Source organism: Pinus tabuliformis, chromosome 4_2 (assembly GCF_031772625.1).
Source record: "Pinus tabuliformis cultivar Carrire ecotype Pingquan chromosome 4_2, CPIR1, whole genome shotgun sequence".
In the NCBI taxonomy this organism is placed as follows: domain Eukaryota; kingdom Viridiplantae; phylum Streptophyta; class Pinopsida; order Pinales; family Pinaceae; genus Pinus; species Pinus tabuliformis.
In genome coordinates, this window is record NC_142304.1 from 72,196,273 (window position 1) to 72,212,763 (window position 16,491).

At 38.1% G+C, this 16,491-nt stretch overlaps 1 protein-coding gene across 5 annotated transcripts in view; it reads left to right on the forward strand.

Annotated features, from left to right (window-relative positions):
• Window positions 1-16,491, forward strand: part of UBP26 (ubiquitin-specific protease 26) — a 231,549-nt gene that overhangs the window by 173,450 nt on the left and 41,608 nt on the right. For all 5 annotated transcript variants that reach the window (XM_089428211.1, XM_089428214.1, XM_089428213.1 and 2 more), the window contains 3 exons: window positions 727-798; window positions 2,063-2,287; window positions 2,440-2,706. In XM_089428211.1, coding sequence (XP_089284337.1) covers window positions 727-798; window positions 2,063-2,287; window positions 2,440-2,706 — 564 coding nt within the window. The remainder of the gene's footprint in view (window positions 1-726; window positions 799-2,062; window positions 2,288-2,439; window positions 2,707-16,491) is intronic.

Genomic DNA, 16,491 nt, shown 5'->3' on the forward strand with positions numbered 1-16,491 from the left:
ACTACGAACCATGGGAAATGAAAGAATAGATTTCCCCTTGTTTGCTTGATGGAATTAGTCAGAGTATCCTCACAGCTCAGTGCCCTAACTCACTTTTAAAAGATTAGGGCTAAAAGAAAAAATGGAAATATGTTGAAGTTGACAAAAACAGGGCGATAATTTCAAAATTATCACAATAATTACCTAAATTATCGCGATAAATGAAATTATCATGATAATTTCGAAAGGAAAATTATTGCGATAATTACTGCCGATATTATCGCCGAGGTTGGTTTTGGCGATATTATCGCGATAATTCTGATAAGATCACGATAATGCAACACTGGTTATTATAAACTATGTGCTTATCTGTATTGCCAGAGTGAAATAGAAAGAGAAGTAAACTATTTACTTATATGGTTAATGTTGTTCATCATCAAGTCATGTTATTTCTTTTGTGTATTTATTGGTGATTTTTGTTGCTTAAAATGAATCAGTCTTCGTAAACATATCTGCAAGGCTGTGTTAGAGTTTAGGACATTCAAAAGTACACTATTTTACTTATGATTAGAGTATGATTTGCAACTTTTATGGTGGCCTATTATAGGCTACATAATGAATCCTTATGTACAAGATTGCTTATAAGATTGTAGCGTAGCATAAGCAGTTAGCTACATAATGAGATAATTAGTACTTTTCTTGATTTATTTGGTCAACTAACTGATGGCTTTGTACTTTTTTGGACAGCATTTTCGATTGCTTTATAGGCCTCCTGATCTTGTCAGAAAGCGAGGTGAATTTGTGCAGAAGACTACAAATGTAAGTAGATTAAGTAACTCCATATCTTTTATGAAGAAGAACAATGACAAAAAAATGAATCATAAAATGTTGCCTAGGTTATCTGTGTGTAGGTATGTGACACCAGCGAACATCTGTTAATTTTCCATGGAAATTAGAAGGTGAATATATAATGCATCATGCCAATGACGTTTTACTTTTGCATTCATCTGCAGCAGGAAAACAAAAAAAGGTTCCTCTTTTCTTTGCATGACACCTCTCACGAGTCAGAGCTTTTGTTTGCCATGAATTTTTCTTGCAGATTATGGTGGAATAAATCTCAACTGTGCTTTTACCTTCTAGTATGAGTTTTGTGAGGTTTAACTGTTTGAAGTGAAGGATGTTCAGTACTATAGGAGTTATAGCAACTTCTGAGTATTTGATGTATGATATTCTTATGATGTTTATAACGTAATCTTTTTTGCACTTTCTCACACTACATATGCTGGGATTATAGTGAACAAGATTAAGCGAAATTTGCAAAATCATGACACCTGTATATGTGAATTGTCAATACCATACAGGGATTTTTTGTTTTTTCATGTCTAGAATGAGGATTTTGCTGACATGCAAACTATCATTTGAATTTGAATTGTTCATATTTGATTATTTATTGCCCTGGTATGGCCTAGATATGTGGAGCCTTAGTAAAGAACAAAATTTTAGCTATTAAGTTAAATAAATGAAGGTTCACAATCTTAGGTATTGTTAGCTACCTGGTCTATGGATGTTTCTGAACAGCGAAATTGCAAGATGGTTGTGGAGTGAGGCTATAATATATGCCAGGGATTATACATTGTTTGGTCCCTCATATAATTGTTGGCAGGAATGACCTTAGATATAACCACTATTTTTCACACCATCTGTTTCACTTGTCATGGCATAGAAACCACCAGATGCCCTATTCACATTAATAGCAAAATGGCGACTGTGATTTAAATTATAATATTGGAAACTTGAACTAGGGTCATTTCTGTTAACTGTTTCTCACAGCCTAGAAGCCTGGGAAAGGACTAACCAGAAACATTGGTTGTTTCTTGAAATATGGAAATTGGACATCCTGTCAAGAAATAGGAATTGGATGAACTGGACGCCAAAAACAGGTTTCTGATGATAAAAGGGGGCCACAAAGAGAATAGTGGACTCAGCACCACACTGATCTTAAAACTCTTGGCAGGCATGAAAGTTTCCTGGTTTGTTTCTTTTTTATGGAAAGTTTTCCTAAGCTATTGTCATTTATGTGCAGGTCGACGTTTTGACAATTATTACACAGGAGGACTGGGAGCTTTTCTGCGAAGAATGGAATGTGCCTAAAAGTAAAGGCATTAGTGCTGTGATTGAATTGAAATCTGCTGAAATGAGTGATATTTCTGGAAACTGCAAGGAAGTGCCAATCACTGATGAGGACTTAAATGGTGATGATTCAGAGTGTAAGATCCACAGAATCCCTACCCTGAGAACGCAGCCAGAGGTGAGTTTGACAGTATCTTTCATGGTAGAGAAAATGGTTTTATTGGTTATACTTGAATACCAAAGTCATTATGGTGTGTTGAGAGGCAGAAAGTATGTTTATGATGAAGCTGACATTGACCTTAATTTTACTTGCCTTTTGTGTTTGAGCAGATTTGTGAAGAATGTATAGAGGAAAGAGAGAGCTCTGAATTGATGCGTAAATTGGAATATAGTAATGAGGAAATTCGCGTTTATCTTGTCCGAGGGAAAGAGCCTCCTAGGTCTATTCTGGCTGCGTCTGGCACGGTGTCTGATGCTGAGCGACGTACTTCAAAACGCTCTCGAAAGGCATCAACAAGTGGTAGCTTAATTAACTTGAAGGTTTCTGGATGCACATCTATCTATCAGTTGAAGATGATGATTTGGGAGTCCTTTGGAGTAAGTGAACTTTGACTGGTTTCCCCTGTACTGAGTTTTAGCTACTACTGAAATTTAGAAGTCCGTAAATGCCATGAAGAGTGGAAGTTAAGGATAGATAAAAAATTTATCTGTAAAATGACTATAACATAGAAGGTTGATGGTTGTCAGTTGGAAGCAAACCATTTGTTAAAGTCTGCACTTGTATTAATTCTTAGGAAATAAAGAAGCCGCCAGTATACTAGAAGTCTTGTTTGTGCACAGTTTCTGGTGCTGCAAATAAATTCATCATTGTATTTTGTGAGGTCTATGGATGAGAGCCATGGCATATGCTGAACAATCAAATTTGCATTAAATCCATATTTTATAGTTCCAGCAGCGTGTGGACAGTACTCAGCACTATTGTCAGGAAAAAATGATTAGATGGCAAAGACATTGTGTAACAAACTTGTAATGGCCATTTTAAAAGTTGCAAACATCACATAAAGATTTTTATTTACGGGTTAATATGTGAGCATCACCAACCAAAACTCATGATGTTATATATTATTTGAAACGTGCATAAAAAATCCTAGTAACATGGTACGAGATTTATGTTGATTGAAAAATATAGCTATGTCCTAGAAGGTTTGATACAAAAATATTTGGGAACATACCCTATTAATTCTCTTTAAGAGATATTAAAAATCTATGAAACCCTGCTAATATTTTGTGTCTAACTAAGTAGCAGGATACGTGCAGTACAGGGCAGTACCATGCACATGTCTGTACAGAGACAGAGAAACATGTGTATGGCCCTGAAACATGTTTCTGGCCATACAAATGTGTCCACATGTTGGAAACACATTTTGTATGGCCAGAAACACATTTTAGGGCTGTACCATCAATAGAGCGGTTTTCCAAAGTGGTTTGTCTAATTTTTTTTGCTTAATTTTTGAGTGGGTTTGACCAAAAATGCTGGATATTAATGATAATATTATGTATGGCCCTGAAACATGTTTCTGGCCATACAAATGTGTCCACATGTTGGAAACACATTTTGTATGGCCAGAAACACATTTTAGGGCTGTACCATCAATAGAACGGTTTTCCAAAGTGGTTTGTCTAATTTTTTTTGCTTAATTTTTGAGTGGGTTTGACCAAAAATGCTGGATATTAATGATAATATTAAACTCTTAACTATCCTTTTACTTAAATTTTTAACATTATCATTAATTGTTTCAGCATGTTTGAGAGGTTCCAATCTCATCAGACTTCATATGGGGAAGGTAGATTTTCATATCTCCTTTGAAATTCAGCAGACTTAATAGTTTTCAGGATTGGCAGGATTGCAGCGTTTTCATTGGATTTTATCTTGTATGAGGGTATGAGACTGACATTTAATCAAAAGCACGAAACTCTTTATGTAACCCTATGCTGGTGGTGCTGATTGATTGAAATCGTTTGTCATGGCTTTATAGCAAAAATGTACCCAATTCTCATCAGACTTCAGATGGGAAGGTAGAACTTCATATCTCATTTGAAATTCAGCAGGCTTAACAGTTTTCAGGACTGGCAGGATTGCAGCATTTTCATTGGATTTTATCATGTTATGAGGGTATGAGACTGGCATTTAATCAAAAGCACCAAACTCTTTATGTAAACCTATGCTGGTGGTGCTGATTATTGAAATCCTTTGTCTTATAGAAAAAATGTACCCTTCGTTCATGCCAAAATTATTGATTAGGCATGTTAAGTTTTTTCTACCATATTTTAAGGCTTGGATCAGGCAGTTTCACAAAATTGGAATTGTGTTGACTGTATGTTTCTAGAGGATCGAGGGGGAGGAAAAGGCTACATGAGGAGGTAGAGGGTGATAATAGTGATGAGGATTCCAATATAAGCAATGATGGATCATTGTTCATCATTTAGATGTGTTTGTTCATTTATGTGTAATGCTTTTTTTCAAAGTTCCAATTTGATGTGCTATATATATATATTTGTGTTTCTATATACATTATGTTTCCCCCTTTCCAAAATTTTGAGAGGTCACCTTTCCATCATGTTTCCATTTTAGAAATTCATACCTCTTTCCTTGTTCCATGCAATTTATTTTGAATTGAATTTCCAACAAACCTAGCTAATATTTATTGTGAATTGATTTCTGTATGTGAAGTAGGGGAATCCAAACCCAAGGGTGGGGTTCTCGTACCCGTACTCGATTTGTGCACCTAAGCACCAGAAATCGGTTCTGGTTCTTCTCAAACGCACCCTTTCGAACCTGGTTTGGGTATGGAGAATCCGATACTTTGAAAATTAAAAATGGGTTCTTTCTTTGTGACAGGTACTCGGTACCCCGTAAAAGAGTGTGTGGTTCCCCGAAAATGGGTATACGGAGTGTGTCAAAGAATGTAGGTAGTGTCGGTCTTCATAATTATATTTGAAATGTATTTGTCAAAGAAAGAAAAAGAAATTTTATTATTAAATAAATTGGTTCGAACCCGGTTTGGGTACGGAGAACCCGATACTTTGAAAATTAAAAATGGGTTCTTTCTTTGTGACAAGTACTCGGTACCTCGTAAAAGAGTGTGTGGTTCCCCAAAAATGGGTATGGGGAGTGTGTTGAAGAATGTAACTAGTGTCGGTCTTCATAATTATATTTGAAATGTATTTGTCAAAGAAAGAAAAAGAAATTTTATTATTAAATAAATTGGTTCGAACCTGGTTTGGGTACGGAGAACCCGATACTTTGAAAATTAAAAATGGGTTCTTTCTTTGTGACAAGTACTCGGTACCTTGTAAAAGGGCGTGTGGTTCCCCAAAAATGGGTACGCGCAGTGTGTTGAAGAATGTAACTAGTGTTGGTCTTCATAATTATATTTGAAATGTATTTGTCAAAGAAAGAAAAAGAAATTTTATTATTAAATAAATTGGCTTATTAAAGCATGGGTTTCATGCTTAGGTCAAAGTCTCCATTGGAGACTACTAGGGTTTATGTTAAGTGTCCTTGTCCATGTCACAATGTAAATAACCCTTCTTGGGAGTTATTTGTCAAGAATAAAATTATTTTAATGTAAATTGGGTCAATTAGGCCTCCTCCGCCAAGTTGGCCTCAAGGAAGGACAAGTCGGCCTCAAGGAAGGACAAGTCGGCCTCATTAGAAGAATTCGATCACCTAAGATGACTATATATAAGCAACAACTCAACTCATTTGGAGGACATCTCACACAAGTTCAAATTGCAGTAGCTGGGAAGCAGAAAAAGTGTGAAGTTCAAGAAGAAAGTTGAAATCAAAGTTTTTGGGTCTCTCTCTCTCTCATATGCAACGAAATTCTGCAGCTGGATCAAGGTTGAAGCTGTGAAGCTATTGCATCAAGGTCGAAGCTGTGAAGTTGCTGCATTAAGGTTGAAGCTGTGAAGCTGCATCAAGGTCGAAATTGTGAAACTACTAGGCTTAAGCTATTGAAATTGCTAGATCAAAATTGCAATCCTAAAGCTGGATCGAAGTTCTGTTGCTGGGGAGCCAAAATTTCTGGGTTGTTGTTCGGTTGAAGCTGCTGGATAAGAAGAGACTACTAAATCATCTTGGAAGGCTGACTTGGTGGAGGAGGAAGGTCTGTTGGTCTAGGGTCTTGGTCTATCTCATTTTAATTACTGAAGGAAGAGCCATTGACTGGGTTTTCCGCTATATAGGGGTTTTGCCCTGGCTGTGCGCCTACATCTAGTGTCCTTGATATTTGTGTTTTGGTTTTGGTAATTGCTTGATGAACTAAGATAAAAGACAAACATAAGAAAAATGACTCAAAGAAATCACAAGTAATTATCAACGAGAGAAAATATTTCTGCCTTTCCAATTTTCCAACATGGAATCAAAGTTAAGGTGAAGAAGAAGACAAAGGCAGCCTGAATATCCATTGAAGGGAAAAAGGAGATTTAAGGAAGATCATTAAAGGGATCATATAAGGGGATAATCCTACTATCTACAAGAACTATGTCTAATTGAATGAAGGGAGAACAAACTAGAAGGAGCCTCCAACTATAGGGCATGGAAAAAGAGGATAGATCTCATCCTCCAGAAGAATAAAGTTTTGGATTTAGTTTGAGGAATAGTCAAGAAACTTACAAATGAATCAAGTGAAGCAGAGAAAGCAAAGTTCAAAGAGAAGACTCAAGAGTTAGCAAAATACAAGAAGGGAGAAGTGAGAGCACAAAGGATCATGTCATATCCCCGTTTTTATTTTCCTCTATAGTATAGTCAGGGTGGATTTCCAGGGCACGAGATGGCCAGGTCATGGGAGCAGGATTATATCATCAGGGGTCTCGAGGGAGTTTTGAGGAGTTTTTATGGGATCCGATGGCATTCACTTGGCATATTCCATCATTCGCACAACTTGCATTTTGTTCTATTGCATTTCAACAACTTTCGTAAAACAAGGTTATTAATGGGCTTGACTTAATTAATTGTAGTTGAGGTGGCATTTCAGGAGGAATATTTGATGGAATACGTCAGCGTAATAGCTTGTTGGAACTGGAATAAGAAGACCTATAGGATGGGATAGTAAGAAGTGACTTTCAGTGGCTTGAGGTGAGATGGTGGCTGATTTACCATTTTCCCAAATTTAAAAGGTATTTTAATTAAAATAAAACGAGGGAAAAAGTATCAAGTGATTAAAATAATAGTAGAATAAAGGCTTCTAGAGGGGTCCATCAAATCTATAAAAGAGGAGGAGATCATTTGGGAACATCTTGGAGTTGAGTTTTCTTTCTTGTGGAGAGGTTTGGAGAACGAGGAGTTCCCAGCTTTAGCAGTAGCTCTAGGACAGAAACCCTCGAGTGATTCAGTGAGATCGGGTGAGCACCCAACACTTGCCTTGGTGAATTCATCCAAAATTCATGAAAGAGCTTAGCAGTTGCATTTGAGTTCAGTTTTGGAGGGCCAGTGCAACATTGGAGCAGATTCTTGAGGCCAATTTTTCATCTCAGCTATATTGGTTGTATCTGCATGTAACCCTAATTTATCTATTATAATAAAGCTGAGATTATTTTTGTCCATCATATTATTGAGTTGCAACACTTTATTTGTTATATTTTACATGGAAATCTTATGTTGGATGTATGAAATTTCTTAGTGAAGAATTTTGTTGAAAATTTTGCGAAATTTCGTGTTTGGGATATTACAGTGGTATCAGAGCAGTGCATCCTGCCAGCGTGCCGGTTTTCTGAAAGTAGTGGATGCATACTCACCCATAGATTATGCATACTTGCATTGACCAAGAGCATTCACTACTTTTAGGAAGTCTAGACCTTTCATGGAAGACACCATGAAATTGATGAGTGGATTGCATGCTACATCTGTTAATCCATTAGAAACAATACTAACAATAGATGAGGGCCATCATGATTTAATAGGCTCTAGGATTTTATCCACCTCCTTTGTCGTAGCAAACAACACGGTTCTAAGCTTCTTTAAACTAGGAGGTAGTGCAATATGTGGTTGGAGCTTGCTCAACTAAAGGTCAATACATTTCAATAAACAAAGGAGACATGCAACATTAAATGCAGTGAAATTGAGATATTAATGGAACCTAATGGTAAGATCAACCTCCTCTCTCTTTTCTTGCTAAAAAATCTTGTCCATTGGATTAATATTTTGAGTTGGCCATCTTTCTTCATGGCTGAATTGCAAGCTGACTCCCAAATCTCCCATATGGTTTCCTCAAGAATAAAAGAGGACCCTCATTTTTGTGTTTCCTACTTGCTAGTGCCATCTTCTCCAAGCCAATATCATCCTCTTGTTATTTCTCTTTTTGTTGGGTAGCGTTCACCTTTTTTGATCCCCCAAGTCTAAGGGAAGGCACAACAAATGGCCCTTAACTCCATAGTAGGTGCTTATATTAAATATTGTAGTAATTACATGTTCAAATAATATTTCCTTCCCCACCAAGCTTTTCCTTGGGCCTTTGTTTTCTTGTTACATATTGGCACAATGGATGTTTTTTCTAGAACTTGCTATTTTGCTACAATTGGGTTATTTGCAACACTAGAAGTTGCACCTGCAACTCCATTTGCAGTTGATGGGGCACTAATAGAGATGGTGGTATTGAAGGATTGGGGGGGGGAGGGGCAACACTTGCATTGACATTCCTCTCTTTCCTTTGACCTTTGGCAATTACTCTTGTTGATTAAGCCATGATTTCTATGGAATGAAGAAAGAAAATTTTTGGTGTTGGAGAAATAACAAATCTGGTTTGCTAATCTACCTTCCAAACACTTGGAATCCCTTTGAATCTAGATTTAACCCTTTCCTTGCATAATGATGGATAGTTAAACCTTTTCCTTTTCACTGAAAGTGAAAAAATGAAGGGAAAATCATCATTTTTTTAGTTGTAGAGGAACCATTAACTCATTGGGATTACATGAACGAGGCTCATGTTTAAAGCCGATTGACTACTGTTGACCACTAGAGTGGCACCTGATGATTACATGAAGACTCTATGCCAAAGGATGATCTAGAGGATACTTGTGCCATCAGATATCGTCAGTCAACAGAGTTTTTAAACTCTACTTCTATCTTCTCATCATCTTTCTTGTACCCAGATTCCACACCTTATGGGGAATTGTAATAAGTGATACTAGTAATGATGAGTTTTAAGTAATGTTCCACCAAGGTACCGGGATGAGGGGGAAAGGGAGCGAGGATACACGGGAGCAGCCTATGCAAAAGATCCCCACCAATTTTTAGGAAACGTGGGGGGACATCAAGGTCTTAAAAACTTATAAATGTAAAATATAATTTATAAATTGAGTCCACTATGACAATTGGGTTTGAATTGAAAAGTTGCAAAGTATGATCATTGATATGAATATCATTATCTGATATCATATAAATTTAAAATTCTAATTTATAATCATACATCATACAATATGATTAAAGTTTATACCATATTGATGTTCCACTTCCTACTATGAACATTGAATACTGAAAAATGAATATTGACATAAAATTATAAAAGTCAAGTCTAATACATCAAGAGTCAAAATTTTATAGATTCAGAATAACATAAGAACATCAACATATCAAAAGATAAACGAGCATAATTTTGCTCAAGCCTCAAGGTAATGCCCCACTAGTCTCTACATCCAGTTGCTACATGAATAAATCAGGATCAACCATATCACCATCTGAATTTGAATCATTAGCATTCTCAAACATGCTAAGTGGCACACCAACCAACCCCATTTGTCTCTCATCAAGTCTCTCCTCCATATCTACCTGTGCATCATCCTCTGGCTCAACATCCCATCATGTTGTTGGTCCCTTCAAATACTCAGGTGTCTTCCTATGCTCAAGACGTAAGGCACTATGCATAGCAATTAACTTCTCCACTCTTTTAGAGGTAAGCTTGTTCCTCTTGATAGAGTGGATGAAGCTATATGTGGACCAATTCCTCTCTGCTGCAGAGGAACTAACAATCTGAGACAACAAACGCATAGCTAGATCTTTGAGCTTTGGAGCACCATGCCCATGCATCCTCCACCAACCAATCGGGTCATCTTGGGCTAGATCTATGTGATCTGCCCAAGCACCACGTGTGTTGAAGGAGTGCTGCTCGGCGGGTTTGACGTCTTGTGAATGGAGTGAGGGGCCAGGGCGAATAATGAATTAAATTTATTAAAAAACGAATTGAAATCTTAAAGTTTTAAAACTAATGTTAAATTTTGATTATAAACAAGTTACAAAAGTTTATTTAAAAAAATCGAGCCCCTCGACCCCCCACGTCCCCCCTCGACCCCTCACGACCCCCTTTTCGGAAACGATCCCTCAGCACAAGGAAACGACCCCTTGGCATGTCCCCTTGCGTACCCTGTTTTTGGGAGCGTGGGGAAACGACCCCTTCTCGTCCTCAAGTCCCCGAAGCGCAGGGGAGCTAGGAAACTAGACCCCTGCGGGGGGGGGGCGAGTCCCCGTGGAACACTGGTTTTAAGTCTGTAACACGCCTAGGATGTTGGGACTCGTTCAACAAACGAGTACACCTTGGAGTGTTTTTTTATCTGGTTAATTATCTCTTCTTTTTCAGAGGCGGATAATTTTCTGGGTTTTTTCACTCACGTTTTACCCCAAAGCCGGGGTGACAGTTTGAAGGTTGAGCCCCTGACACATCTTAGTGTCTAGATTCGATGTATATTACCATACTAGATCACACAAAAAAATTCGTGGAATTTGGTTAGGTCTAGGTAGTCATTTTTTAATTTTTTAGATTTCCCGCAGGTCAAAAATTGCAAATAAAATTGTATTTAAATTGTAATAAGTGTAGTCTAGAGAAGTTGTATGGGGTATGAGTAATCAAAATTACACCTCTCACTCTCAAATTTCTACTCTAACACAGTTTGAGGGGTTAATAATGTGTTTTTGACTCTCAAAACCCAATTTTCCTAGGTTTAGTGGGGAATCTGGCAATTAATTAAGCCAAAAATTAAATAAATGGAGAAAAATAAATATCCACACATGCTAAATGTTGTAGAAATGAGGTGGAAAATTATGGGGGAGTTAAAGTGAAGTCCCAAGGCGACGTGGACTCCTAAAATCAAGGAAATGACGTGCTCAAATAAAATCGAATTTCTGGCATTAAATGAAAAAACTGCTTGGAAATTCGAATTTGTGAAGTTAATGCACATTTGGGAGGATTTGAGAGAATATTTGGTGGAGATTTTTGTGGGAAATTGTCCCCGCATGGGTTACCACCCATATACACTTGTCATTCCACCATAAAATTCGAATTTGACACATAAGGGAAGAAGAAAATGATGTCCACTTACCAGAATTTGATTTTTACACTTGGAATTGAAGCTCCTTTCAACAAATTCGAATTTCTCTTTGGGATTGTCACCTCATGTCACTTGTTTAATTACTTCTACGTTGGGATTGGCTCCAATGCCATTTGTCATTGTCATTCTTCATTGGGATTTGCTCCCAACTCTCTATATAATAGAGCCATGGGCTCTCACATTGTAATTAGATTGTTACTAGCTATTGTGGTTGCGGAAGCGTTGTTGCCTTATACAGTTCCAGAAATATCAGTAAAGACTTTCGGTTTCATTCATGAGGTGTTCCTCCTTTTCAAGTGTGATGAATTGTTGAGCATTGATATAATTCCTTTTACTCATGCTTTGATCTAATATACTTCCATATGCTCTTGTATATTTGTTAATATAGAGTTATCTTGCATTGACATTTGATTTAGAAGTATGCTCTAGGTATAGAATGCTCTAGTTGGTTTTAAATAAATCTCTAGAGTTTCTTATCATTGTTTATTGCTAAATCTATATGGAACTAATTCTTGATTGAAGTTTTGTAGAGGGAACATCTCATTGGGATTACAGAATCAAGCGTGAGGGGAAGTCTTTGGAGAGACCAACCCACTCTTGATACATTCTTAAAGGAGCTCTCATTTGTTCTTTGAATTTTCATAGTCTTATCTTACAAAGTGATTTTGCAGGGATTTCGGCACATAGCTTGTACACAAGCCGAGAAATTCTAAATTTAATTCTCTTTTAAAAAACATTGTACTTCATTTCTTTTATTTGCTATCTAAGTGCTTGAAGATGGCTAAGCAAAGACGAGAGTTTACTCTCAATCTTTAGCTTATCCTTTTGCAAATTATAATTGTACATATACATTTTATCTTGCTGATTTTTCCATTAATACTTAACTTATTTTGCAACTGTTGTTTGGATTGTTTGCTAACTCTTGTGTGGCAGATTTTGAAGAGAAACTTCCCGCCAATCTTGCACGAAGCGGAAGCGTTTTTTGGAAGCGGGGACGCCGAAGCGTCATTTTCCAAAAATCTAGGAAGCGAAGCGTCCGCGGAAGCGTCTGCTATATATATATATTTATATTTTTTTTGCATTTATACTCAAAACAAACATCTCAAATACCAAATTAATTGTAGAAGACATGAAAACATGCATATTTTTGCATAAATCAAGATAGATATAACATCCATTGTACATTAATGATCCAGAATCTAGATTCTTCTCCTCTTGTCTAGCCTTTGCCTCTACCTCAATTGTCTAGGGATATTAGTCAACATTCCCAATTTTGATCAAACTACCTAATTCAAGACTTAAAATATGGTAGAAAAAGCTTAACATGTTTGATCGATGATTTTGACTTGATTGAAAGGTAATTTTTTGCTAAGGGCATGCCGCGTGGCACAGGGTTGCAGGAATCGCCCCCCCCGGATCCAAAGGCAGAATCGCGGATCGGAGCGAATCAATCCGGAATCCCCACTGGAAGCGCGATTCACATTTGGAGGTGGCGCGATTCCGGGCAAAAAAAACGATTCCTGCCCATTCATGTTGCGGCCCCCCGGAATCGCGGATCGGCAGACGCTTCGGGCACGGGGTGGCGCCACGCAACCTGCCCGGAACACACGCCACCCGCACGCCACCCAGGCGCAACCCGGACGCAACCCCGCGGGCAGCGCATTTTTACTTTTTTTTTTTTAATTTGTTTTAAAATTTAACTTAACTAGCATGAGGGGGTGGGTTAGGTGAGTTTAGGGTGAGTTTAGGGTGACTTTAGAAAAGAATAAAGCCCCCATTCTCTTCTCATTTTCTCACTTTGAGTTTATGAGAGTTGGAGAAGAGAAGAGAGGAGAGGAGAAGAGAAGAGAGGAAAGGAGAGGAGAAGAGAGGAGAGCTTGGAGGAGTGAAGAAGGAGGAGCTAGGAGAAGGAGGAGGAGCTTGGAGCAAGAGCTTGGAGGACTTCATCTACAAGAGCTAAAGAGGTAAGTTCAAACCCCAAACTCCCTTGTTTTTTTGAAAAAAAAATTGTATTTTTCTCCTCCCTCTCCTACTCTTTCCCATTGTTTCTACTTGCTCCTTTATTTACAGGTTGTCCACCACCTATATCCATATTCCAAGATGGTGTTCTTTTGGCTTCTATGTATCATTCCACTCTTGGTTTTAATGATGGCAAGGGTGAGGAATAGAGGGGAAGAGGAAGGGGATGAACTTGGTCCTAATAGTAGTGACCCAATGTATGATGAGGAGGAAGGGTTTGAAGAGGAAGGGGATGAACTTGAAGAGGACACTGAAGCACAAGATGGGAAAGGTACATCAAATCCCTTGTGGAACTATGTGACCAAACTTGAAGGGGGAAAGGGTGGTGGATCTTACAAATGGATGTGCCCTCATGGTTGTCATGGAGGAAAACCATATACGGGTTCATATACCCGTCTGAGGAGGCATCTTTGTGGGGTGCTAGACAGTGATGAAAAAAAGGGTTCTGTGGGGGTAACCATTTGCCCAAACATTTCAAGTGAACAAAGACAAAAATACATCAAATTAGAGATGGCTGCACAACGAAAAAACAAGAAACAAAAAACTCATTCTGAATCAAGTGCAACCTCTAAATTTGGTAGTTGCCCATCTCCTCATGGTACTTTTGCAACCTCTGGAGGTAGAAAAACAATAGGGGATTTCCTTAATGTTGCTGGGAGGGATGATGTGGATGGAAAGATAGTCCGTTTTCTTTGTGCTTGCGGTGTACCATTCAATGTGCTTCGCTCTCCCTATTGGCATGAAATGGTAAAGGCCATCAATGAAGCCCCAAAAGGATACAAGGCCCCCAACTATGAGAAAGCTAGAACAGTGTTATTAGAAAGAGAAAAAGCTAAGGTTCAAAGAGCTTTGACACGTTTTACACATGAGTGGGTGGATTTTGGGGTATCCATTGTATCAGATGGGTGGACAAATATTAGAAACCAACATTTGATAAATGTTCTTGGTGTTTCTTCTAGTGGTGCAGTATTTATTGCATCTCATGACTCCTCCTCCATCAGTGCAACTGCACCAAACATTGCAGATCTCCTATTGAAATCAATCAAAGATGTTGGTCCGAATAATGTGGTTCAAGTGATCACAGATAATGCAGCAAATTGTAAGTTAGCAGGAAAAATTATTGAGCGTACTCATCCACACATCTTTTGGTCTGGGTGCCTGGTTCACACATTGAACCTTTTGATGCATGATATTGTGAAACACAAAGATTGTGGGTGGATTGCTGAGGTTTACAGGAAAGGGAAGCAGCTCATTAAATTCATCACAGGGCATACAAGGGTAAACTACTTCTATGGCACTTACTCCAAGTTGCAATTGCTTAAAATTGCAAAGACAAGATTTGCTAGTTATTACCTCACCTTTAGGCGGCTAGTGAGGGTGAGACAAGCTTTAACTAATCTGGTGTGTGCTGAAACATGGGATGAAATTAACGTCAGTACAGATGGTGCTAATGAAGTCAAGGACACTGTTCTTGACAGTTACTTTTGGTCAAAGGTTAAATATGTTTTGCAATTCACCAAACCAATTTATTACATGATCAAGTTTGCAGATTCAGATCGACCAGTAATTGGGGAGGTGTATGAGCAAATGGATAGCATGTTGGGGCAGATTAAAGACATTGTTGAGCCTAGAGATACCACCTTGTACAATTATATTCGTGAAGAGGTGGAAAAACGATGGGATATGCTAAATGTTCCATTGCATGCATTAGCATATGTTTTGACACCTAAATACTATCATCCATCATGGCTTTCAAAACCAGCACCTGGGGGGGGAGTCAGGAGAAAACCACACCAAGATAAAGAGGTTCACGAAAAATATATGGCTGCATTGAGTAGATTAATCCCTGATGAGGAGGAGGCTGCATTGGTACGGAGACAGGTGAGCAACTATACGAGCAACACTGGTCCATTTTCGAGCATGCATGCAATTCAAGATCGAGAGCATTTTTCTGCTCTTGAGTGGTGGAACATGCATGGAGGGCCTACTCCACTTCTACAGAGTTTGGCATTGCGGGTGCTATCACAGGTGGTAAACACTTCTTCTGCAGAGAGGTGTTGGAGCTCTTATTCTTTCATCCACAGTGTTAAAAGGAACAGGTTGAATTTAGACCGGGCAGAGAGCTTGGTTTATGTTCATTACAACTTGCGATTGTTGTCCCATTACTGTGAAGATGCAAAGTCTAATAAAGACTTGTTGATTTGGGACAAGAATCCAGAGGAGCCCAATTTGGAGGATGGAGTGTTGCGACTAGAGCAATTAGAGGATTCTCTTATCCAGGTATGTCCATTGTGGTATGAATTTTCTAAATTTCCCTTATAAAGCATTTCTCTAATTCATGTTTTTAATTTTTTTGTTAACTAGTGTTTTTTTTTTTGCATGAATTTTTTGAGCGATTCTAGGATGATGACACGGGTGTTGATATGCCACCACCCCCACCCCCATCTGGTCCCTTGGTTTCTAGGTTCCATGGTTCAACACCAACGGCAGGGGGTTCTTCTTCATCAGTTCCAGTGCCACGACTTACACAGGGACCATCTTCTTCATTGCCACCACGTGGAGGCCCGCCATCACGTTCTATTCGTGGTGGAAGGAGGAGAGATTAGTAGATATATTCACAATCTACTTCTTTTTGTCATAGATTACTCATTAGACTTGTAGACTTGTGAATTTGAATTTTGAACCTTTTTGGCTTGGCGGTGACCAAGCGACATATTTTGTAAACATTATTATTTGAATTTTGGACATGACAAATGTTGACAGTTGCTCACTTGCTAGATAAATCATAATATGCTCTATGTTTTATGTTTTATAATATGCTTAAATGTTTTATGTTTTATAATGTGCTTAAAAATTTGATGTATGTTTGTAATAGCTAGAATATAGATGATTGTTGTACATACTAGTAACTACAATGGAATCATGGATGCCATATCTATCTTGATTTATGCAAAAATATGCATGTTTTCATGTCTTCTACAA